The sequence below is a fragment of the Psilocybe cubensis genome, chromosome 7, assembly GCF_017499595.1.
Source record: "Psilocybe cubensis strain MGC-MH-2018 chromosome 7, whole genome shotgun sequence".
NCBI classification, from domain to species: domain Eukaryota; kingdom Fungi; phylum Basidiomycota; class Agaricomycetes; order Agaricales; family Agrocybaceae; genus Psilocybe; species Psilocybe cubensis.
In genome coordinates this window covers 2,486,994-2,511,031 of record NC_063005.1, presented here as the reverse complement: position 1 = coordinate 2,511,031, position 24,038 = coordinate 2,486,994, and the positions used below count along the sequence as shown (strand labels likewise).

Genomic DNA, 24,038 nt, shown 5'->3' with positions numbered 1-24,038 from the left:
GGACTAACACGCGAAGCACGTCACCCCGCCAATCACACACGTCCATTACCTACTCACACACGTCCTATTTCCCGTATGTCCCTTGCGCCTCCTTCGCGTGCCCCACGAGGTTTTTTTTCTGTGCTCGTCTTTTCTGTGTCACTTGCGCATCCCCGCTCGATGAAAGGGTGGTGGCCATCTGTGGATCATTCGAGGATTCACCAGCACGAGGCCTACCATATAAGTGTGTACATTTTCTTTGAAAGGAAAACCACACTCACAACGAATACGTGCTCGACAAAGTTGGACCAGTTCCCGGATCTATTCACCGATGCAGTTTTGGTGTCAGTATCGTTACCGGGAAGGGTTACTCACTGCTCAATACCTTTGTTGTTGGGTTGTGGTTCCCTGCACCAAAAATGGCAATACATGCATGTGAATTGTCTGTAGTGGGCGTTACTTCCAGCTCCAGAAAATTGGTGACATCCGTTGCGTTCTGGGATGCAATCTGGGACCGCATGTTCTCTCGGGTACCCATATCCTATATGCTTTATGGCCCCTCCACTCATCGGAGTCCTTGTTGTGGAAGAATTCACCGGATGGGCCGCATCTTCCAATGCTGAGCTTGCATCTGTTGCGCTCCTTGAAATGAGGGTCGGAGAAGTGGGTGTTCCTGGCTGACAAAAATCAAGCCTACGTTTTACATCTGGGAGATCGTGCCCCCCTTCAATCGGACACCCTTTCTTGATATGGGAGGTCCTTAGCCCACCAGTGTCCCTCCCTCCCTCGTTTTTTTGCATATTAGCAATGTGAATCTGCTGGTCCTTTATTTTCTTGTGCAGATCCTCGATCACGCTCTCGAGACCCTTGTTTTTACCTTTTATCTCTTCAATGACTGCCTTATGTGTTGCATTTTCCTGTCGCAGCTTCCTGATTTCGTTGTTTGCGTGAGCTTCGCGTGTAGCTGTCTCCAATGAACTACGATTCAATGCATCGTGAGCTTGTTCCAGTTGGTGCTGAATCTGCTGTATTTGGGCGTCTTTTAGCTTCGCGATGAAAAGGTTATCTTTTAACCTTTGGTTTGTGAGGGCCTGTTCAGTACGAGCGGAAGCCAGCTCTTGGAGAACTAATTCCTTCTCCTCTTTTATTTTCTCCAGAGTTTCGCGCAAGAAGCGAGTTTCCTCCTGTGCCGTATGTGAATTGGCCACAGAATCTGTGGATATAATGAACACCTTCCGGATACAGTCCACAGACTCTCCTGCATTGGATTGTGATCAGCATTTAACCTAGCATGGAGAAGAGGGTGGGTCAGTTATGATATACGTACTCGGTTGAATGATTTCATCGCGACAGGCAGGACATAACAGGCTTCGTGAAGCAGTAGCATTGTGGACCCAATGATTTCTCAGACAGCCTTCGCAAAATATATGACCTAGATGACCGTCAGCACCACCAAACCCCGTCTGGAAAATACAGTATGGGACCAAGTGAGCAAAACGCACCACAGGGAAGACAGCACCCCGTTTGCTCCATGACATCAAGGCATATCGTGCAGTCCATTGTACGTTGTGAGTGGGGTTGAGCGGCAGCGTCGTTTTCGCACACGAATGTTGTATATGAGCAACGAAAGGTATACGTTCCAGATTCTAGAAAGGTACCCCGGGTTATATGGATTTCAGAACAAATCAGGATCTTAACACCGAGTTGGTTATTGATTGATGTCACTTTGGAGATATCTTTTCTCATTGGTTGGCGGCGGGGGGATAAAGAGGTCCACGACCAAAAGGACGGCCGCTTCGTCTCCAGGCCGTAGAAATCGACGGCTGGGCGCTGGATGACCCTGTGACGCACTTCTAAAGGTTTCAACGCTACCTTATAGTGCTTTGTTGTTTTGTAAGCGTTAGAGGACGATGATGAGGTCAGTTTTAACAGCGTAGATTGTGTTTGTTTGAGATGCGATATTTCAATGGTAAGTTAGCTGGTGTGCGTGAATGGGCTTGAAAATAACAATGGTTTGTGCGTGTAGGCACTAAGCGGATGATGAGGATGTATTTTGTACGAGGAGTCTTGTAGGTAGTGTGTTGTTAAGATAAATAAGGAAGTAGTAATAGTCTACACGTGACGGCGACTTCTGCCTATTCAAGTTAATGAGAAGGCATAGATGATATACCAGCGCTCGAGCGCATGATTTCATTACAAGAGATTTCTTCCGATTGACAAACTAAATGGTTGGATATGCATTGGATATGCATACCTTGATTCCAGTATCTAGATTGTCTACTACCTTATTTATCAGCAGGTAACTATAAACACTGTTAGGATTAAAAACTTGGGTACGTGAGAATGGGACTCACTTTGGGAATTGGAAATTTTGGTCTTGGCCGCAATGCTTTGAGGACTAGAGGTGGTAGATCGGACGAATAAAAATTTATAGGAAGCTCAGGGGTCGGCTTTGAACGTTCATCGACCTTGTCTGACTCTACCTCTCGAGGCAGAGGCGCTGCTCCGCGCTTTTTCATCCCGGTGATGTATTCTGGAGTATAATGTTTGTCAACAAAATGAAACACCTTGTAAGATAAAAAATTAGTACACTTTTGCGAACAAGAAAACGGCCATACCGCAGATACAGATGGTGATATCCAACCCCGTCTAATCCGCCTTACTCTTTTTACCAACGGGGGACGACATTCTCCCTCAGATTCGTCGGAGCTTGTGTCCTTATGGGTGAAGTGGGTATATAACGCTTGAATTGACCTCCAAAAATCACGGGCGTCATCGTCTACTGCGAGCATTAACTGCTCTTCAATAATCTCATATCGACGAATATATCTCTGTCGTTTGGTGAGTAAAAAAATAATTAAGAAGGGAGAACTGCTCACTAAATTCCTTCGCTCTCTTCGCCGGTTGGTTTGAGCGAGCTCAAGGTTCCCTTTGCACATCTCAGCGCGTATTTCATTATCTGTCAGCGGGGTAGATGTATCTGTCGGCCTCTGCATTCTGTATACCTTCCTCATACTAGTCTGTATTCTTTGTCGACAGTTATCCAGCTTCTTCTCCAGTATATGCTTGACACTAGCAGGGGATACAATCCCGTCAAAGAGTTCCAACACGTCTGTGTCGGCCCCGATGCTCCTTTCAGCGAGCTGAGTCAGCTGGAGTAGTGCTTTATCCTTGACGTAGTTTGAAAGGTCGTCAAGAAGAAGGTTGAGTACCTGTTGATTCCATGGGTGCGACATGGGACTCGACCAGAGTAGTAACAGGTTTTTCGGATCGGGGCCTGTGCTTGTTTGCATTTCAATGTACAACTTGACGACAGATTCCTCAGGAGATGGTGGGTAGGATGGGATCGGGACGCCGTAAGCATCATTTTTACGGGGATCTTTCGCGTTATGCTTGATAAGTTTCTTGTATATGAGGTATGCGCGCAATATGGACTGCTCAGGCGTCAGACTTCGAATCAAAATCAAATTTTCTACTTGCATGAATCGTATTCTCCTTTTTGCTCTTGTTCCCCCGTTTAGCAGGGGGTGCTTGTCTCACTCTGACGTCGACTTCGTCGTTTTCGTTGAGCGCTTCCACAACTTCTTCTTCCTCGGAGTGATCCCTGTCAACACTCATCCCGCGCCTGACAATTATTAGAAGACGTGTTATAGAATTACAGAAGATGATGTCTTACTCTTCATCCGTATTCACGGCGGACACATTTGAACGTTCGGGTCTCTGGGGTGATGGCAAGGATTCTGACGAGACTGGGTCATCTTCCCAGAGAGGAAACGAAGGTCGAGCCCAGTGTGGCATTCTCTTTATCTTCAGGAGGGGGTTAATTGAGGCTCACAACGTAAGACATGTAAATTATATAGATCCCCCTCCCTTGTATTCCCAGTTTACATTACCGAACCTGGCTATTGTTCTCCCCCGCCGGTCAGGTACTGAGGCGGTCACAATGGAACAATACATTCGGATATAATCACCACTGATTTTCTATTGTGCCTGTGCTCTTCACGGAAACCGGTAAGCGTTTACAATAAGGATCTTGGCGCCGGACGCTGGTATGAGGCGTAGGCCTCGCTTTGGTCTGTGCATGCTCTCCACAAGCGCGAGCAGCGGAGCTCGAAATGACTACGCTTCTTCGCATGGCAACATCCTCCTTCGGATCCCGCCCCCCTCTCATGATCAATGTTGCCGTCAATCCTGGAGGGGTTCGTCGATCACCCTTATCCTCTCCTGCTAGTTATGTTTTGAGTGTTGGCTCACGATCAAATATTATGTGATGAGATTTGAAATTTTGTCGTACTAACAACCTCGTGCTTGGTCTCGAGCAAGTCTCAAGAATGCATTTAATAAGTGTTTCTGGGTCGGCAAACGAGCTGATCGCGCAGAAGTTAAAAGAGAAAGAGATTTTGTTTGAGTCAGCGCGATGTCGTTGTATAGGTGCCTATGGTGACTGCGATTGTTGCAGGCGTGATCCAGTTGTCCAATCCAATTGTCCAGGAAAGCCTGACAACGCGATACGCGATACCGCCGGGCATTATTGTTGTATTTGTCAATGACAAGTGCACGTCTCTCATAATAAGCCTCCGAGGTTTAAAACGTCCTAAAGACTGACTTTCGATTCATTAAAGATGCCCAAAATTCAATCTCCCACACGCTTTGACCTTGCCACTTTCTGATGGAAATACGTCCAGAGACCTGGTTTCAAAAACAGGTTCTTGCACTCACTTCCCGAGCAAGAGTCTATTGAAGACCTTGGACATGCGACACGGACCCTTCCATCTGGGTCGAGAGTCATTAAAGCGTCCTTTCATCCTCCTAGTCCAAACACCTCTCCAAACACCTCTCAAGGCAGTTCGCCCCGGGCCGACCCTTTGAGGCACGCAATTACGCCTCCGCCCCTAATTTCTGGGAAGAATCTGTTAACATCGACAACTGTGGGGCCCCAGAGAGAAGGTGGGCTGATAGCAAAGCCTGTACACTTGACAAGTGGGAAATTACAGGCATATTTGCAATGGCCTGCGGCAGAGTTTGCTGCCATCAAGGTAGGCTTTATTACACAGATTTGGTAGATCCTAGACTAATAGAATATAGGCTGCGATAAAAGTTCTTGCAGAGAAACATTTGGACATCCGTAAGCCGTTCAAGGATCAAGATGTAGAGGAGTTGGCTAGTCTGAGGGAAGAGGTAAGTAGACCCTATATTCACTGGTTCATAAGGTGTGCCTATAACCATTCGTATGCAACTAGGCCATATCCGAGTATCCTGTATTGGCTGGATACGAAAATGATTGGGCCACCAACGAATTTCTTCGGCGGTTGTTGAAAAACACTTCTTCGCGATCAAAGCCAAAAGTATAGGACAGGGTCTGGGATAATGTGTATCTATACTGCGTATATTTATTTTTTTTTGGCAGGAGCGCAGGGGTCCAGAACCAGTTTTGTTGTTGTAACGATAAACGATAATGCTAGCATACCTATTACTAGCCAGTGCCCTACATCTCTGTACCCTCATCCTCTTATTCCTGTAACTCAAAATTGCGGGCCAGGAGCTCCTCCATTGTGCTGAAAAGACAACCCTACCTGCCATCTCCGTGTCCGCATGCTCCAGACCGTCGTATAAAGGGCAGGATTAGTCTCACGTAAACTCCGTTCGGTTTGAAAATCAAGCGCTGGGAAGGTTTGATCCAACAGGAGGCCATCTCATTGTCTGGGAGCTAGGATTAGCCACCGGGTTTCCAGCTGGATCAACATTCTTCTGCCCTCTGCCATCCTGACGCACCTCGTGTCGGCGAGGGTGAGGAACGTGCCTCATTCCTCATTCACCCAGTATTGCCACGGCGGGCTGCTCCGATGGGTGGATTTTGCACAGCGCACCACCCTAAAGGGCAGTTCTTGAGGTCACAATGCATGCTAGAGAAGGCCCTTGGGCCAATATTGAAGGCAGCAGTGGGGAATACACCCCTGCAAAAGATTCAGGGAAGTTCTGTCATGCGAGCAAATAGTTAGTCCAGTTTTGTTTTGTAATAATTGTAGGTTCGAGGGGACGTCTGTGTTGGCCAATAGATCAGACACCAACCCATCGTGCGGTTTGCAGTTCAAATGGATGGGCTCCGGCCAGCCTTGATGGCAGGAAATGCGCCACGTCGATGGGACAGATTTTTTTGTCGAATTCGACACCTTCCCTCTGGGACTTTATGAGTCCATAGACCTGTTCGACGGCGGTGTCATACTCGGGGTAGTTGGGTCGGCCTGCCAGCGCCATAAAGGCGACGCCCCCCGACGCCATGAATGTGACAGGTCTTGTACACCCCAGGTTAAACACGATCGTGCGAGGTTGGCAAACGATGACGACGCACCATCCATCCCAAGGAGATACCTTGCGAGGGAACAGCTCTCAGTCCCTCATGGTCCTCTACCTGTGCCCCATACGCGCCCTGAGTCGCCGGCAGAGACCCCAGATCGACCGCGGAATCTTTGATACAGGCCTGCGCCACCACCCTCTCCATAGTTGGGCGGAGGGACTGTGCCCACGTCGGGCATAGTCATCCGTGCGCCTAAACTTGCGTGCATGTCGACTCAGAGCGACGCCCGAAATCCTACGGCGTTTCTGACTCAGAATCGCGGGGTTGGGGTGATGAGAGCGGCAACGCGCCTAACAAAGTCGTCGGGCTCGCCTCCGACTCGAAGAACTGGTCGACGGCCGCTTCTGCCTGTATAGCGGAGAGCAATCGAGGGGGCGGATGGAGCGCTGTAAAAACGACCTCCTTGCAGCTTGCATAGATCCTGCCAGACCACATCTAAGAGGAGCAGGGATGGTGAGATTGTCAACAACGGGTGAAAGGATCCCATACCGTGTACCGCGCGTAGTCGCAGTTGGTCTGCGTTTGGTCTGTTCCCTATGGGTGGTAGGTGTGGATATGTTGGGACCCAGCCAAAGCCACTCCCGCCAATCCCTGTCTACGTTCGAAGCCTACCTGAAACCCCCAGCCCAGGGGTGATCCTTGGTTTTTCAGGGAGGCTGAGAATGTAGACAGGGAACGGCGAGCTTGGGCATGTACTGTGCGAAGCGCACGCACCTGTGGCATTATTTCGGATCCGCAAAGCAACGATGGTGGATGGGTCGTTGTGAACGTGCGGACAAGAATGCTGACCAGTGAGTCGGTGAGTTGGTCTGATCCGGTGTGATGACCAATCATGTATCTGTCACGTATATTTGTCACGCTGTTAAGTTTAGGTAATTCTTCCAAAATTCTGCACATTGAAAAGGGGGAAATATCGCGTTGATTCGACGACGGAAACCATCTACATACAGCCTAGTTATGTAGAAACATGAAGCACAATACATATTCAAGAGAGCTTGAGTCTAGGAAAGTTTGGCAAAATGCACAAGAGGCGGAGAAAGTCAGGTAAAGGGTATGAAATGTAGAGACAAATAGGTGGCCTTGACCATGACATAGACCGGCTCGCTAGCCTGTCTCATCTACATACTTATAACACACACCACGCCCACGTGAATTATATGTCCGCACGACGCTACTCCAAAGCAACTCCAAAGTAAGCCACTCACATACCAATCCACCAACTGTTTGCCACACAGAGGTCGGATGGCCGAACTTGTCCAAAATTCTGCTCATGGCAAGACCAACTCCCCGACTCACTGGTCAGCACTCTTGAATCCATTCAACCGTGGTATTTCACTGTACGGTGTGAGCTCAACTGGACTGTTATGGGTGCGTCTGGTGTGTAAGCGAGAATCACGCAGGATGGAAAAGTAGTTATGTAGAGACTTGAAGCACAATACATCCGCCGTGGCCATCAACGGTCGTCGATTATCAGTGTTACGACCCTCGACGCACTATCACATATTGATACTAGCGATTCGCGGAGTCCCCCTCAAGTTAGCAAACTAGAGTACCAACCGAACTTGAACCGAACGACCACCCCGGAAGATCCCATTCGTGTTTCCTCCTATTGAAAATGTCCGAGGTCGTGAGCGTGGGCTTCGAGCAAAGACCGTGTCGGGTTTAATTGCAGTAACTGGAGCCTTGAGAACAACGACGTCACCAGTTATTGCTTGCTCATGTCTGGGTACAGAAACAGCACAAGGTGTGAAGGCAAATCTCATCCTATGCATTCAGGCAATTGATCTAGTATATACGGATAAGGCTACTGCCGCATACGGGCTTAAGCACTGCAATAAAGCTTACGGTTCCGTTGTCTGTCTACCCCTGAACAATTTCCAACTGCATATTCGATTGTATATTTCCTCTAATCCCTGAGTTCGAGCCGCCGCCGTGATCATTCGAATTCGCAACTGATGAGACCGGAACCCATGCCAAAAATAGCTTGGTAGCAGACCCCACCGCCCACGAAATTGTCTGCAACCATAGTTGTTCGTCAGACTCTGGCGATGCGGGAGGCGTCCTTCGGAGGAGCCATGCAATTAGCACACTGATATTCGATACTATCACGCAGACAGTACACTACAACGTCATGATAGTCAGTTTGTGATCAAATCCATAACAACTCCCTTTGTAACATACCTGGAGTATGGCGGCGAGTATCTCTTGCCAGCCACTCCATCTAAGCAAGACATAAGAGTGGTAAAAGCTGACGGCGGTGGCCAATAGAGTTGTGGAGAACATGGTGATAAGTCGGAACCTCTGTCTAGTCTGTATGCTGGCGACCAAAGCGATGCTGACAGGGATTAGAATAAGAAAAATGTTGCTTATGGTATCCGCTGGTCGGGTTTAGTATAATTTAGGGAAGATGGATCAATAAGAATGTCGACACTCACAGATAATTTGAGCAACGACGGTGTTAACGTCGAATGAACATTGGGGGTGTACGTCGGCCTTCCAACCACCAAGATCCTTTCTACATACCCACCATACCTGAACGGAAAGAATTACCCAGGCTACTGCAAATAGGCCTGTACATAAAAGTATGAGTTCCTTTGTCCTTCCATCCGAAACTCGGAACATTGTCAGTAAAAGTGTAATCCGTGACAACCTGAAGGACTCGGAATGAGGAGTTGGCCGGCATAACTGATGATTTTGAAAATGCTTGCCATGTCGTTGCATAGGAAAACACCGGTATCCTGCGCATTCAAGCCACTCAATAGGTTATTGACGGTCAAGATAACAATTACGCTTACGCACATATATGCAAGGGCAACCTTCGTATTTTGTGAGTGTACACCTGTGCACTCAGTTCAATTTCAGGCCCCTGGGCTTAATGAATGACTTTGAATGACTTACCGGGTCCCTGTAGAGACAACTGAATAGAGACCGTGAAAAACAAGAAAAGCAATGTGCTTATGGCAGAAGAAATATCGTCGGCTCCATATCTCGCAGTTTTACATCTGTCCCAAGAGCGTGCCGCAGTGGTGCTTGCGCCAGCAAAAAAGAGAGATAGATTGATGACTATAGATATAGATGTGAGTGCACAGTAAATTGACGATATGGGACCACCACGCTTACCACCCATCGCTGTAGTTGAAGGCATACCCCAGTGGTTCGACATGTTAAAGGTCCACATCCGCTCCTGGGTTTAAATAAGGACCCCATATAAGCGAAAACTTGACATTCACAGGCTAGGTACCGAAAGCTGTCGACAGGGTCCTAAACTTCCCCCATGCATCTTTGCAAAAATACCGTGTCCTTCGCGTCGGAGGATGGTGGTGATTTCGCACGTCGCTCAGTTGGGTAGCACGTCACATGAAATAGCCACCTCTCTCAGAGAAGTTCTCACACAACTTGATTAGTTTTGATTATTTCTGGTCGATGTGTAAGATGGTTATGAATATATTTATATCCTCAAGTCTCTAATGCTGATGCACTTACTTTATGGTGTCCAGAGGTTGCAAGCCGGCGTATTGTCCAAACGTGTTCAAGTGTTTATTGAATCGAGCCGACTCACGGACGGATTCAAGAAGAGGCTCGTCAGCTAGAGATATACTATGGAAATTCAATTATAGGATAGGAAACTTACGGTCATGAACGATTTTCCAAGAAGCAAGACGACTAGGCTTTGGAGTTCTGGGTAGAGGGTGAGGGCGTTTGAAAGGAGCTCAGAGGACCGAGAGTTTGTGCGAAATAGGCGAAGCTTGGCCCCGTGAGGATAGAAGAAGAGAAACAATGTCACATTCAAAGTGTTCTAGAGAGGGTAAATCCAGGAGACTCGGGGATATGTAAAGGAGAAAAATCCCACGTCAAGAGAAGGTGTCCAATCAATCTACCTATATCCGGAAATCAATTCTGGTTGTCCAGTCATCCAGATACTTTCCTCTGGTTTTGGATTCCAGATTTTTGACGAGATGCTTGAGCTGCTTTCTTGAATAAATGATAAAATACTGGAAAGATATATCCGACACTGCTGCATTGCAGCTAGAGCAGACCAAAGACGCAGACTTTCTGTCTTCCAATAAAGTAGCATCGGATATTCTTCAAAGAGCTGCGACATCTCAAATAGATTTTCCAGCTCAATCGAGGTGGCCCCGGCAATTCTGACGAGGAACCTGAGATTTTCGTGTCAGACTTAGTTGGGGAGCATTGGAAGACTGAACGATGTCAACCGAGAGCTCTTCACAATTCTTGCGTATATCGCCTCCACAGGCTCACGGCCAATGGCCTCGCGCTCAATGGCAACGCCTTCATCTTAAAATATTGCTACTTCAGAGGTTAAACAGGGCGGATATGTGTACAGAATAGTTCAGAACGTACCTGTTTTTGTTGGAGGTAGTCAGTATGTAAGTGACAGTTCTGTAGACCTGTGACTGCCACTCTGTATAAGAGGATGCATACAGGATGGTCACGAGCCTAACAGTTCTGCGCCAGGGATATGCTTGACGGCGCGAGTCATGTGGCCGGTCCAGGCCACAATCGGAGTTGGCACTGTACATGCGACCAGACCGATGTAGAGACCAGACCTTGCAAGTTATAAAACGAGTGAATCAGGTTAGGTTGGGTGCTATTCCGTACAGAATGCTCCCTGCTCCACGCGAACCTTGAAAAAATATGATGGTTTGTTACAGTTGTGTTACCGGGCCTTCGGAGCCGCATTCTCTGTTCGCCATTAATTATAATATAAAGGCCAGTAGGCGTGCGAGTCCGTCTGTCTCGATTTATAGGAGATGACGGATTCTCTGTTTAAACATATTGCGATGAGATGGTTTCAACAGAATTTAAGCATATTAATTAAAGGAAGTCGTCAAATCCATGTCCTCATCACTGAATTAGGGCCATTGAATCACCTTTAACCGAACTGTTTCGTCACAGAACAGCCGTTGACGAGTTGCCAATATATTGATTGAAACTTGACTAAAAGGATGATTAGGATCATGGGAATTTCCAGAGATCTCGTCAATCGACACCCTAATTGTTAAGCCCATAACTGGTTTTAATCCATAGTCGACTTAGGAAATGTACCTGAGCTGCATGTATGAGAGATCCATGCCCAGTCGGTTGTAACATGCAATGATGTCGCAGCAGGTAGGAATTACTAGGAGCCTACTGACCTGGCGTCTTTTCTTCCAATCAACAGATTTTTTTACTACGCATAACCAAAGCAAGCACGGCGTGCACAGGAAGGGGCATGATCGAGCCAGGGAACAATTAGAACGTCGGATTTCTTGTAAATATCTTTGTCTCTGCATCTGTGCCTTTGTGGAGAAGAAAATAAATGATTCGCAAGTTGTCTGCCTTCGCATGGCATCCCCGACTGGAATTTGTCGGAATGAAAACGCCAAGCCTAGGATTTCGGTTACCATGAGCTATTTGTTGACAACCGACACTCGAGATACCGAATTATGTGGAGGGACCCTACTTCGATAAGTTTATTGTTCTATTGTGTATTGAAGTTGTTAAAACCCACTGCGCAATTGGTTGGGCTGATGGATTCCAGTCAGTATCCACCACTTACCATGGCCTCATCCTCAAATCTTAAACATTACTTCCAGGTATCAGCAAAGTGTATCTCCCGAAAACGCAAGGCTGCGGCGGTACGTATCTCAAATAAATTTTCCGTTTAATAGACTGATAATTCGGACCCTTCGAATTGAAGTACATCTCCAGATCCGATGAGCTTTCACGATCATCAAAGGTATAGTCTATAGACATTATTCATCCTATTTAATATATTGTAACAGAGAGATACTTTCAGAGGCGTAGGGTCACGTCAGCCTTTAATTTTCTAGGCCTTTCCCATGACATTCAACACCACTTGATGAACGAATATCTTGATTCTGCGGACATCTTGACCATGGCTCGGACATGCAAATCCCTTCGGCTTAGATGCTATGATATATATCTGCATCGCCACAAGGTCATATCATTCTCCCAGTCATTTCGCAAGCTTAGGCTTCGAATCCAAATTCTTGATAACGTACCCCAGTTGGCCATCTATATTCTCTTATCCGCACTTCCTCCCTCCCATTTCGCACTGGAAAATCTCACCGTCAGTGTCGACATAGATACATTGTCGCTTCTTGATTTTTCGGACCTCATACGCCCATTCTTCGAAACACGGATCAAGGTGTCCAGCGTTTTCCTCTATTTCAATCATTCCGACCTTCCTATCTATAACACATATAGCCAACTACCCTTGGCCATCATTACCCTTCTTTCATCGCTAGGAACAGACTGTCTCTCGCTCAACATAGAAGGAAAGGAGAGCAGTGGTCGACCCAAGGTCAAGAGAACCCAGGCCAGGATGAAAAGAAGAAGTCCGCTGGCTGTTCAGGCTTCATCCATGGGGATTTACACTTTGGATTCTGCAGCGCGTCGCTCAATGTATAACATTTTAATGGTTGACTTGGATCTCGCCATATTCGAACCCTCCAGAATGCGGAAACTTCTTCCACTGCTACTCAGTGGATCGTCTGTCGTAGATCTGACGTTAAGCTCTCCGAACAGTGCCATAATTCAAGGGGTTCTTCAAGACCTTCAGCTCCCTTCCATGGAAACATTGAAGGTCACTGTCCATGATATTCTCCCCATTACTCTTCCACCCTATTTCTCTTCCCAAAACCCAAAAATACAGCGGATGTCGCTCTTGAACGTGGGACATGAAACAAATACCATTCCTTATCATAAGCGACCCATCCTCAGGCTTCCACCTCTCACCAAAGCCACCTTTTCGGCGAACTACTCGGGCTGGTTAATGGCCAACAATTCTTCACTAGCTTCTGTCGAAGTACACCCACCGACCACTTCTAATGATATGATTTGCGACTCTATTAGGTCAATGATCAAGGTAATAAACTGCTATAACCACACCCCTGCTTCAGCTTTCTCGCACGGACTTACCCTTCCCGTACATCTCTCAAGTCATACAACATCGACGTCACAGCTTACATGCACTTGTTTTGATGGCGCTGAGGACGAAGTTGCATCCAACATCCGTGTTTTGCACCTATGTGTTTACACCCTAAACGCCGACGTTCTTGTGCGCACTTCGCTTTTCGGTCTTTGATCACTTGCTAACCTTATCTTGCTACAGTTATACCTGAGAAAATTGCTTCGATGGTTTCCAGATTTGACAACACTTCGCATATCCCACTGCGTCGATCACATTCCTGACAACTGTCAGCTAACTTCGGAGATGTTGAATGACCTCCGATCTCAATCTTGTAAAGGTTTACAAATGTTTTGGTTGGGGCCGATGATTGACAAGGGTCCCAGAAAGTGGTCGTTTAATCGAGGTTACTGGAAAATTCAGGTGTAAATTGTGGGGATTCTAACTCAGGCGATTGGGAGTCGATAAGTAGGGGCCAAATTATATCCCATGTATAACATTGCGCGTATTTGAGTGTGTGGCGACGAATTAGGCACTGGACAGGATAGGATAAGTCATGGTGGGAAGTTTCAACAGGTTATGTATCCGCTTCCGAAGTGAGGCGCACACAAGAATGTACCCGATGCGAATTGATCCCCCAGACTTCAGATAAATGAGGGTAGATACCAGGATCCAGCCGCAAATAATTCCCTACAGAATCATCTATTGTGTGGGCGAGTACTGATGAATAATGGACGGGCATAGGAATCAAATTTATTTCCACAGCATAGCTACATAAGATATGGGTGGTTGGGATAATGATTTATGATAGCTCATGATTGAGGGATATTTGAGGACGATGATGTAGAGCCACGATACCTGCAAGAAGACATGAACGGGGGGCGAGGTGAAAAGAGCGAGAGCAGACCGACTTGACCCGCATCATGAAGCCATTGTCGGTGAACTCTGCGGTGTTGATGAAATCGAACTGTGTGGTGGGGTAAGGGCGAGAAAAAGCAAAAGAGGAGGAAGTAAGATACCTTGTGGTCTGGAACGACTTCTCGCTTCCACTTTGGACCACAGCAGTTGCACATGGTGTTGGTAGAGGAGAGTAGGACGCTGTTGGGCGGAGACCAGCCAGTGGCATGCGCAGGAGTAATGAGTGTGGTGAGCGAGCGTGGACGCAGACGGCGTTGGAACAGACCAAACTAGACTGATCAAGGAGGAAGACAACAACACAGAAACTTGGGAATTTTGTAGCTGCGAGCACAAGATAAATCAGAACATGGTGATAACGGAACACATGGGATGTAAACTGACAGAAGGTCGAGCTGTTCGATTGAGATTGCATCAATCTGTCAACATAACTAATCAGAGAGAGTGGATGGAAAACGGTTCAATCAGGTCGACATTGTTTAGTACCTGGCCAGATAATGAAAAGAAAAGATGAGTATCGCAAACTTGATTTATGCGAAATGAAAAACATACATAGATAGCTGGAACGTAGACTCTAACTATGGTTGAGCACAATGGGCAGCACCTCTCGGCAATGAAGCGCTGTGGGCAGCACCTCTCGGCAATGAAGCGCCAGACGCACCTGTTTCCTTCAATCACGTCTACCAAATTGTCTGCTGTTGCATTTGGCTGCCTGATAGCAATATCGACATCGTTAAGTCTGTACTCCCTGAGGATGGCCTTCGTTCGCGCCACTAAGTCGGAAGTTTAGCTGGTTTGCGAGTGAGCTGACGAGATAGGTGGGCTTCCGAACCGGCGATGACTATGATAATATAGTGTGGGAGGTCAAGAACTAAAGGATTACGGCAATTGGAATGTGGGAGCACCTTGTCGACCTCTACCTTTACCGTCTGCGGCACCCTCGATAATATCGGCTACCAAACGAGCTGAGTGGGTGAATCTTTCGGGACGAGAGAAAGTGACGTACGAAGATTGAGGATCTGGATAGGCGCGCCGTGGACTTTGCCGGTACCGGGCACGGTTGTGAGAGTTGTAAAGTCGATTTCTGAAGCTTCGGGTGCCGGTGAGCTTTGACATAAGCGTGGACTGTGCATGGGGAAGATGTAGCCGGAATGGAGGAGCAGAGAAGCGGAGAAAACAGACCTTTCCTACTGAGGGACAGCCCACAAAGCCGACCGACGCTATTCCGGTTCTGATGGGGTGTTAGCGAGTGAAGATAAACAGGGAAGTGCGCACCTTGCTACATTGAAACCACCACCACCACCACCACCGACTCCACCCGAGGAAGGTGGGCAATAAAGTCGCGCCTGAGCTTTGCGAGCTTTGCCTTGAGCTGACCGATGTGGTAGCTCGTGGTCTTTTTTTGGGCTAGGATATGGAGTGAGCAGAGAGCACCGGTGGGGTAGAGGCGACATAATCTTGGCCTAGAAAAGAATAAGAAGTAGAAGAAAAAAGAAAAGAAAGAAAACATGCCAGAATTCCATCTTCGATTTCCTAAGGCCCTGCACCCTTCGTTAAGAAGCGGATAATCCCTGCATCCGATACATAGACTATAAGCGGGGTAGCAGGCTCACGGATCATCATCCGGATCCGTAGCACAGGCTACTTCGCGCTCTCTCTTCCTTGCAACTTTGTAAATCACACCTCTGCCCTCAAGGAACCAAATCCTTGCTCTCTCGGACTTATTCAATGATGCAGACATTTAAAGTTGATTTTCTTATGTCAAGGAGTATACCGCTTTTGCAATGGTTGTAATGCGATGGGAGACGCACGCATGCCTTGATGGCTATGTGAACAGACCACTGTAGAGAAGCAGGTCTGTAGAGAAGCAGGTGGATTGAAGATGAGAGGAGAGTAAACAACAATACCACTAAGTCTCGCCTACTATCTGAATTTTACAGTACAGTTAATATCATTCTGCAAATTTCAGCTTTGGATTACAGCAATGCAGCAGGAAAGACAACAGAGTATGTCGTAACTGCGGCCCTCCATGGGTCTGAAAGCTGCTCTGGTGGAAAAGAGACGATGTCGTGCCGGATCTGTTGCTGTTGACTGCTGTATCGCCACATCTGTCTCAATAGCACTGTGGCAATTATGAGTGCTATCGCTGTGTCAAGGATTAAGAGACGTACGTACCCTGTCAACTGCCCTCATTACTACAGACGATGTATCCCACGGACGACGGTTTGCATGGCAATGAATTTGAGAGCTCTTCACAATTTGAAAGGTTGCCGAAGGTTCCGCGGAGAATATTCCAGCGCGAAATTCTGGGAAGGGGGAAAATGGATCACTATCAAGCATAGCAGGGATATAGCAGTGAATAACAGCAAAGATCTGCACTATAGTTCTTGTGCCTTGAAGGTGTGTGTGCCGGAAGATGTGGCGGATCTGTGCTGGATTCAAGTCCTGCGATGTCGGATTTGGCCTAAAGTATATAACACTATGTTTTTCTGTTTGGAGATAGTCGGTATATTGCACACTTCCTCGGGAAAAGGAATGAAAGACTTCTATGGCATCCAGAGAGAAATAGACCTTGGTTTCGTTTCCAGAAGGTGTAAAGTTCACCAAAAACGATAGCTCCATGTCGGGCGTCAGCCTGTCTCGACTGGGACGAGAACAGACATCAGGGCAAAGTTCGTCTGGCGGGTCGAGCTGGGGTCCAGGGAGGTTGTCCTGTTGGTCGTATGCCTGTGACTGAGGTTGAACGGCATTATTCCCGTATCCCAGGTCCCGTTTTTGTTTGAAGCTGAATTCTCTCCAAGCTTCCTTGAGAATCTTTGGACAACCACTGGTTTCAACCCAACATATAAGTTTGGACCGTCGACAGAATGTTCTCATGGCGGTAGCCTCCATCTCCCCTGATATACACAAGACAAAATGTGTCAGTTCGTGCAAGCCCTCTGATGATATACGGATATGAAAACATAAACTTGAACATACCCGCCTTAGAATTCGTGTTAAATTTTTGCAAAACACCTATCAGCCTCTCCAATGGAAATGCCCATGTTCCATGCAAGGGTCCAAATGAGCGAAGCACGTCCTGAATATGAAGTGCGTAGTGGTGAACTGGCTTCAGATCATATTCGGGAAATAAATCCTGCACCCCACGAAGGTACCGGCCTATATGCAACGTATAGTTGTCAATGTGTAAGTTGGAAGTGCGCCGTGATAAACCCCAGCTTAGTGCTATGGCAAGGTCGACGGTAAGAATGACAAGTTTATGAAGTTGAGCGTCCCTGTGTATAGCACCAGAGGGCTTTTGTGTGGCCAAAATTTGAATGAGCGACACTGGTAGATCAAATTCGATGACAGTTCTCCACTGATCAGCCTTCAATTTTCCATGACCTGGAGATCCAAAGGTTTTAGGAAGTGCAGCTTGCCAAGCAGGGCGAAGCGTCAACTCGGAGTCTTGACGAATACGGACCAGCATTTGTTGAGTTATGACTGAAGCGGGTTTATTCGTCTTTGTCTTTTTTGCGAACGTGGCCTTAATCTTTCGCGTGGGGGGATTGGTGAGTGGGGAGGAAATGCCATCTAGAATAAATTGAAGTCCCATATCTTCAGATGAGTCAAGCAGCGATTGTCCTGCTGAAGGTACGTCTCTTCCCTGGAATCAATCATCAGCATAGCCACAAAGGATATTCTGGCTCGAAACAACTTACCAATAAAGCACTGACGAAATCTTTCTTTCTGCAACTTCCCGTTTTGCGAAAAGCAAGGTTAATCTTCTTCTCTTCGCACAGGCGTCTTAAAACTCTGATGTTAAACTTCTGTAGCTGACCCGATGACCCCGTTAACAGGGCGGTTCGTGCTCTATCCATCAAACCCGGAGGAAGAGGGGCCTCTTCGTCGTTGTCTTCCTCCGACGGAAGCCCCTTCATGTTGAGACCAAGAAGATCCCTGCAATGACGGGGAACAACACCAAGCAGCAGTACATGAAGGCCATCCATTACCGACCACCGGCTCGGTTGCCAGTACGGTAGAAGAAGCAAAGCAGACCAGCGGATTCCATTTTTTCGGGCAAGTTGCTCTTGTTTTTTAAATGAAGGGGCAGCCTGCCACTCCTCAGCACATAGAACATGTTCACTGCGGCTAAGACCAGGGGGCCATTGGGTATGGTCTAGATTGTGAATCTGGGCCCGAGGAAGTCGACATCGAGAGCAGAAGAAGTTGCTGCTATGTGAGATGTTTCCAGTGATCTTTTTAGATGCTAATGTGTCTGCAATAAGAGGGACGAGCATTGAACGGCACAACCGTCCATTCTCGTGATTGAATGTGCGCGAGAAATAGGTTCCAGGGTGATAAGAGGCGTTCAGATCGTGCATGAGTGGGGTAATGAAAGGGTTGATTGCGTCAAGTGCTGGTTCCTGTGGACCAGGGATAACACCACAGACGTAGATATTTTCTTCTGAGTACCGAATGTTAGGAGGGAGACTGAGACAGATCATTGCGACCACACCGGTGGACACCACCTTTCCGGATGCCTTGTTGGTGAAGGGATTATACCAATCGGCCGCAAGTGACCAGACCAGACGAAGCTCAGTCCCAGATTGTCGAAGAAAAGGCTGGCCGGTGCTATCTAAAACATCTTGGAGCTCGCTAGAACCCATAATGTCTTCAAGTTCGGTTTCGAGTGCACTCGATCCACTGGCAGTCTTGGCCATATGGGACTCGATAGCGTCCTCTATTCCTGGCCTAGAGAGCATCGCAGCGACATGGTCGTTGAAGTGGCGATATGAATAGGGTTTTACAGGCGTCGGTGTTGCTTTTCCGCTTTTGGTGTTGAAACCTCCTACAAGAGATGTTCCGCAGGGCTTGCCGTATCTAACCTCGGTGCATTGTGAAGGGTATTCAGGGATGTTGTTTTCGCGATAAGTTGGTGGATAGAGGGTACAGCAGTGTACATCAGGGCAGGTGGCAAAAACTGTCACATCCGGCTCTATGTTGTCAAAAATCCTATGAACAGTCCGTATGTCGGTTGGGCTGTGCTTTGTTGCAGCGAGATTCACCCCGGTAGGCCCTGCTGAGCCGTGTACCTCCTTCATGATTTGTTCTCGAACTTGCTTAGATCCAGAGAGAGAAGCGTCGGACGCGGCTTGAGAACTTCCACAGAACAAGCTCTGCAGAAGTGCGTTGAACGACGAAAGCAACGACGACGGGAGAATCTTCGCGAATTTGGAGGCATCGTCAAAATACCGGCCTAATATAAAGAAGTAAGCGCAGCTCAAAAAGATGAATGAAATAAGAAAAAGTGAACCTGAGTTATATATCTCCGGAGTATCTGTTTGCTGCTTTCGACGAGTGCCTTGTGGTGCTGTGACTGAAAGGGTTTGCGAGAACTGACGCTCAATTTGGTCGACTATGTCAACCTTCACTGCTGGGATTACCCCTGGAATAATTGTGAGGGTGAATGTGTTGACAAGATGACCATCTTCACCTTCTACGTTGACTTTATCGACCCTAATGTCGGATTTGGGCAAGGAAACTTCGCCCATTTTTTTTGAGGATGCACAAATGGAGGCATGATGCCTCCTGATGTCTGCGAGCGTCGGTTTGGATTTTTTAACGTAGGGGGTTGCAGTATGAGGTAGTGGTGCTAAGAAACAAAAAATGTTTACTTGAGGAGATGCAGTAAAGAACCCAACAAACACACCTCTCTGGAGTTGTGGATGTTGGGAGATCTCCTGATCCAATGGTATCCCTTGGTCCTTCTTCGCTTTAGCTCGATGCTCGGATACATCCTTCGCCCTCTCAGCAACCGTTCTTCCTATGACGGTAGTGTTGGTGCCGTGACAACCTTTATGTAGCAGACGAGACGAACCTTTTCCCAATAACATAGACGTTGTAGTGGGTGTAGGTAGATGTGAGAGAGAGCAGCTGTACGACGGTCGCCTCTAAAAACTGGTGCCTTTTGAAGGTCGGTGCAATGTCAACTTTGTGTCTAATCCGGTAACAGAAATGCTACCTAACCGTTCCCAGACTTAGTAGTAAACAAGAGAGGTACAAGGACCATGGTGCTGTTGCCAACGTCAGAACAAGGACCGTGTATAGACAAAATGCGCCACCTTCCCTAAATTCAAGTGCTATGGCACACTTGAAAGAGCACCAGATACAGATACCAGATACAGAACAATGCCATATGTTTGGCATCAGTTACCTCAGATACCTTTCTGACATTAGCAGCTTTCAAAAACATCAGTACAAGGGCCGTGGACGGACTAAATGCGCAGAATTCCCCGAAATCCAGAATGAAGCACTTGAAAAAGTACCAACGTTACACAACTATCATACTGGACGAAGTACAATTGTCTCAGGCACCCATCCTTCAGTGGACACGGCTACGACCAAACGCTGCCGACATGAGGTAGCTAATCTGAGGTAGTTGATGCCAAACATATGGCATTGTTCAGTATCTGCAGGAAAAAGGCGAAACTGTCAGACAGGTGGGGAATACTCTGCGAGATACACCTAAGGGTCAAGGCATGGTGTGTAGGTGAAAATGAGGGTGATGAATTTTACAAACCACCAACAGATAGACAAGTGGGCTGCTGAAAATCAGGCCAGTGGTCAGGGATGACGGGCGCGGCATCTTTGACAGCGCAGTAGTCGGGTATTGGGTAGGAAGGTAATGATACCGCAATGGTCAGGAAGTTGTGTCCACAGACAACGCACCGGTCTGGTTGTATGGGGCAAGTGGCGTTATTCGGGGGTGCGACATGGTAGATAAACCGAAGGACGTTTAACCACTCGGTGTCGACAGTAGTTACGCCCCACTCATCATGATCCATGGACCAGACCGGAGATATAGTGTGGAGGAGTTGTGGCGACCGTGGGTTGGGAATCGTCGATCGAATCTCGCTGTATAGATATGTGCTGCGAAAAGCTGGTTGCAATTGGGTTGTCAAAGTCATGGAGCGTGCCAAGCGCATTGTGAGACCCCCTAACGGAGAGATCCGGGGCCTCCAGTGCGTACTAGTATTCACGAATGGTTCAATCCCCCCCCACTTATCTGAGGTTAACAACCTTCGGAATGACTGCGGTGGATCCACTGTCAGGTGTGTACGGCTAAGGGAGACCTCGTATTGAAGAGCTCCGTTGCACCCGCCGATGAAGCTGAAGTCGGACATGGGCCGGGATCCAGAAACACTGGTAAAAATGGCTTCTTTTAGATGAAGTGCCCTCCTACAAGGTAAATCAGTTTCAATCTAACGACGGATGACTTTGTTTTCAGATAACTGGTTTAAATTTTCAGGTACGCGGCTAATACGAATGGGTTTTTTTCGTCCACAAAAGCCGCTATTACGGTAACTTTCGTATGAGACTTGTAGACAAAAAGAAAAATCATGAACCCCATTCTGGTTTTGATCACAGTCATAGGTTCAACAAAAACCACCTCAAAGTCATTGTCTTAAAAGCAATATAATTGGCGAGGTATGTCTTCGGTCCATCTTTCCACCCCCATAGCATGACGTCGATTTTGAAGCACTTCTTAAAGAGAACTGACACTTTTATTTCCCTGCTGGTGGTACGCCCTACCGACAAATGGTTACCAAGTTTCAAGGTTTTAACGATACTTTTCTTCTCTGGCAGGGGGATTCTGTACCGGGTCAAGGGAGCGTCATTAGCAACGTATCGATTGATTGCAAACGGAAAAGAATGGACACAGATGAGGGCAACATGCAATGCAAGGTATTTAAACCCTACTCATCCCAGAAATTTATATAAATTTGTGGATCTCAGAAACGTCGCGCTACATTGTCATCTAAGTTTCTACAACTTCCTTTTGACGTCCACCATCTCGTCGTCAACGAAATCCTTGATGCCACCGACATTCTCTCGCTTGCACGTGCTTCCAAAGTTTTCCAACTGCCTTGTTATGACCTGTACCTGCGCCGTCGGGGGGTTATATGTGCCTCGTATGGGGATGGTTCCTGCGAGCGTTTTATGCAGATCTCCATCTCCGCGCACAGTCCTCGCCGGGCTGTCTACATCCTTCTATCCGCCCTTCCCCCTGGGTATTTCACAGGAGCTCAACTTAACTTGTCGATTGATTTAGCGTCGGTGTACTACTTTCAAAGCGTGCTCTTTCGCTTCCTGGAAGAATCGGAGATCGTCTTTTCGTCAATTTGCCTTTCATCTAACCCGCATTGCCTCGGAATTCTTCCCCTCATAGCTTCAGAGCTTACTCTCAGATTCTTGGCCTCAGTTGGCGGTCCTTGCACACACATTTATATGCAACAGGGATCAGAAAGCGATGGAATCACGGATGCCACATTTCCTTCTGGGCCTCTCAGCACATTATATCAACATTTGCCGGTAAATGAGGATGCAGTGCGTCGTATGATTGACGGCGTTGCATGCATGTCGTTGGGACTGTCCTTCTTTAACGGCCCCTCATCAGAAACTCTCTTGCAGCCCTTACTCCGGGGATCATGCATTACATATTTAAATCTGTTCTGCCCCACAGCTGGCGATCTACAGAGCGTCCTCGGGTATATACAGATGCCCATGTTGTCAACCATGGTGCTGTTTGTTCTCTTGGACATAACCCAAGTCTCCTTCCCTCCCTACTTCTTCTCTCGCAACAGTAAACTACGCCATCTAACTCTAACAAACAGAGACTGTACCCCCGGTAGCGCCGTCACTCTGAAAGCCATTCCCCTCAAGCTTCCACCCCTCCACACACTCACCATTTCGTCCAACTATGCCGGATGGATAATGGCGGATGAGTCAATTCTCTCCTGTGTTACCGTTATGCCAGTGAACCGACTGTGTGCTCATACCCACGTGTTCTGCGATGAAGTGCAATCGCTCGTGAAGGCAGTTACCCGTCACCAAGGTCCACCGTTCCACAGATTTTCACACTGCATACACTTCCCTGCAGCAATCAAAGATCATCTCAGGCTGTACTCCCACAGCTGTTTATGCTTTTCTAAGACTCACCTACAAGTTGCAGTCAATATTCATGACCTGGTCCTGAAGTTTGCCTGTATCACAAATGACACCGGGTCCCTGTCAGGGGACTGGGAGGCCTTCAGTGTGCGTCTTAACCAACTTTTGTGTTCGACATTTATCTCATTGTTTCTGTTGTTTATAGTCCTACATGTCAAAATGGCTGACACGGTTCCCTGATTTGGAGTCGCTTCAAATAATGTTCATCAGGTCTTCCGTTAATAGCTACTGTCACCTGGCATTGGCAAATCGTATCACGTCTTGTGGCAGCAAGAACTTAAGGGTATTTAAATGCGGCACGGAAAAGAGCTATACATCATGGTGCCTCCAAAATGGCCGTTGGTATGAACAAGTTCGGCCGTCCGACCTCTGTGTGGCAAACAGTTGGTGGATTGGTATGTGAGTGGCTTACTTTGGAGTTGCTTTGGAGTAGCGTCGTGCGGACATATAATTCACGTGGGCGTGGTGTGTGTTATAAGTATGTAGATGAGACAGGCTAGCGAGCCGGTCTATGTCATGGTCAAGGCCACCTATTTGTCTCTACATTTCATACCCTTTACCTGACTTTCTCCGCCTCTTGTGCATTTTGCCAAACTTTCCTGGACTCAAGCTCTCTTGAATATGTATTGTGCTTCATGTTCCTACATAACTAGGCTGTATGTAGATGGTTTCCGTCGTCGAATCAACGCGATATTTCCCCCTTTTCAATGTGCAGAATTTTGGAAGAATTACCTAAACTTAACAGCGTGACAAATATACGTGACAGATACATGATTGGTCATCACACCGGATCAGACCAACTCACCGACTCACTGGTCAGCATTCTTGTCCGCACGTTCACAACGACCCATCCACCATCGTTGC

General features: G+C 47.4%; 3 protein-coding genes across 3 annotated transcripts; 2 read left to right on the top strand and 1 right to left on the bottom strand.

The window, feature by feature from the left end:
- Window positions 1-64: 64 nt before the first annotated feature.
- On the bottom strand, window positions 65-3,777 carry JR316_0008315 (uncharacterized protein; the record flags this gene model as incomplete). Its single annotated transcript, XM_047894030.1, has 11 exons — window positions 65-212; window positions 261-300; window positions 355-520; window positions 576-1,237; window positions 1,307-1,442; window positions 2,234-2,263; window positions 2,334-2,546; window positions 2,598-2,810; window positions 2,859-3,413; window positions 3,520-3,604; window positions 3,656-3,777. 11 exons carry the CDS (start codon window positions 3,775-3,777, stop codon window positions 65-67), a joined length of 2,370 nt encoding a protein of 789 aa, XP_047747345.1.
- Window positions 3,778-4,112: 335 nt separating this feature from the next.
- Window positions 4,113-5,330, top strand: JR316_0008314 (uncharacterized protein; the record flags this gene model as incomplete). Its single annotated transcript, XM_047894029.1, has 4 exons — window positions 4,113-4,178; window positions 4,665-5,015; window positions 5,065-5,157; window positions 5,220-5,330. The coding sequence occupies 4 exons, from the start codon at window positions 4,113-4,115 to the stop codon at window positions 5,328-5,330; spliced, it is 621 nt and encodes a 206-aa protein (XP_047747344.1).
- A 6,867-nt stretch (window positions 5,331-12,197) lies between these two features.
- Window positions 12,198-13,445, top strand: JR316_0008313 (uncharacterized protein; the record flags this gene model as incomplete). The annotated part of the gene is made up of 1 exon (XM_047894028.1): window positions 12,198-13,445. The coding sequence occupies one exon, from the start codon at window positions 12,198-12,200 to the stop codon at window positions 13,443-13,445; it is 1,248 nt and encodes a 415-aa protein (XP_047747343.1).
- Window positions 13,446-24,038: the final 10,593 nt, after the last annotated feature.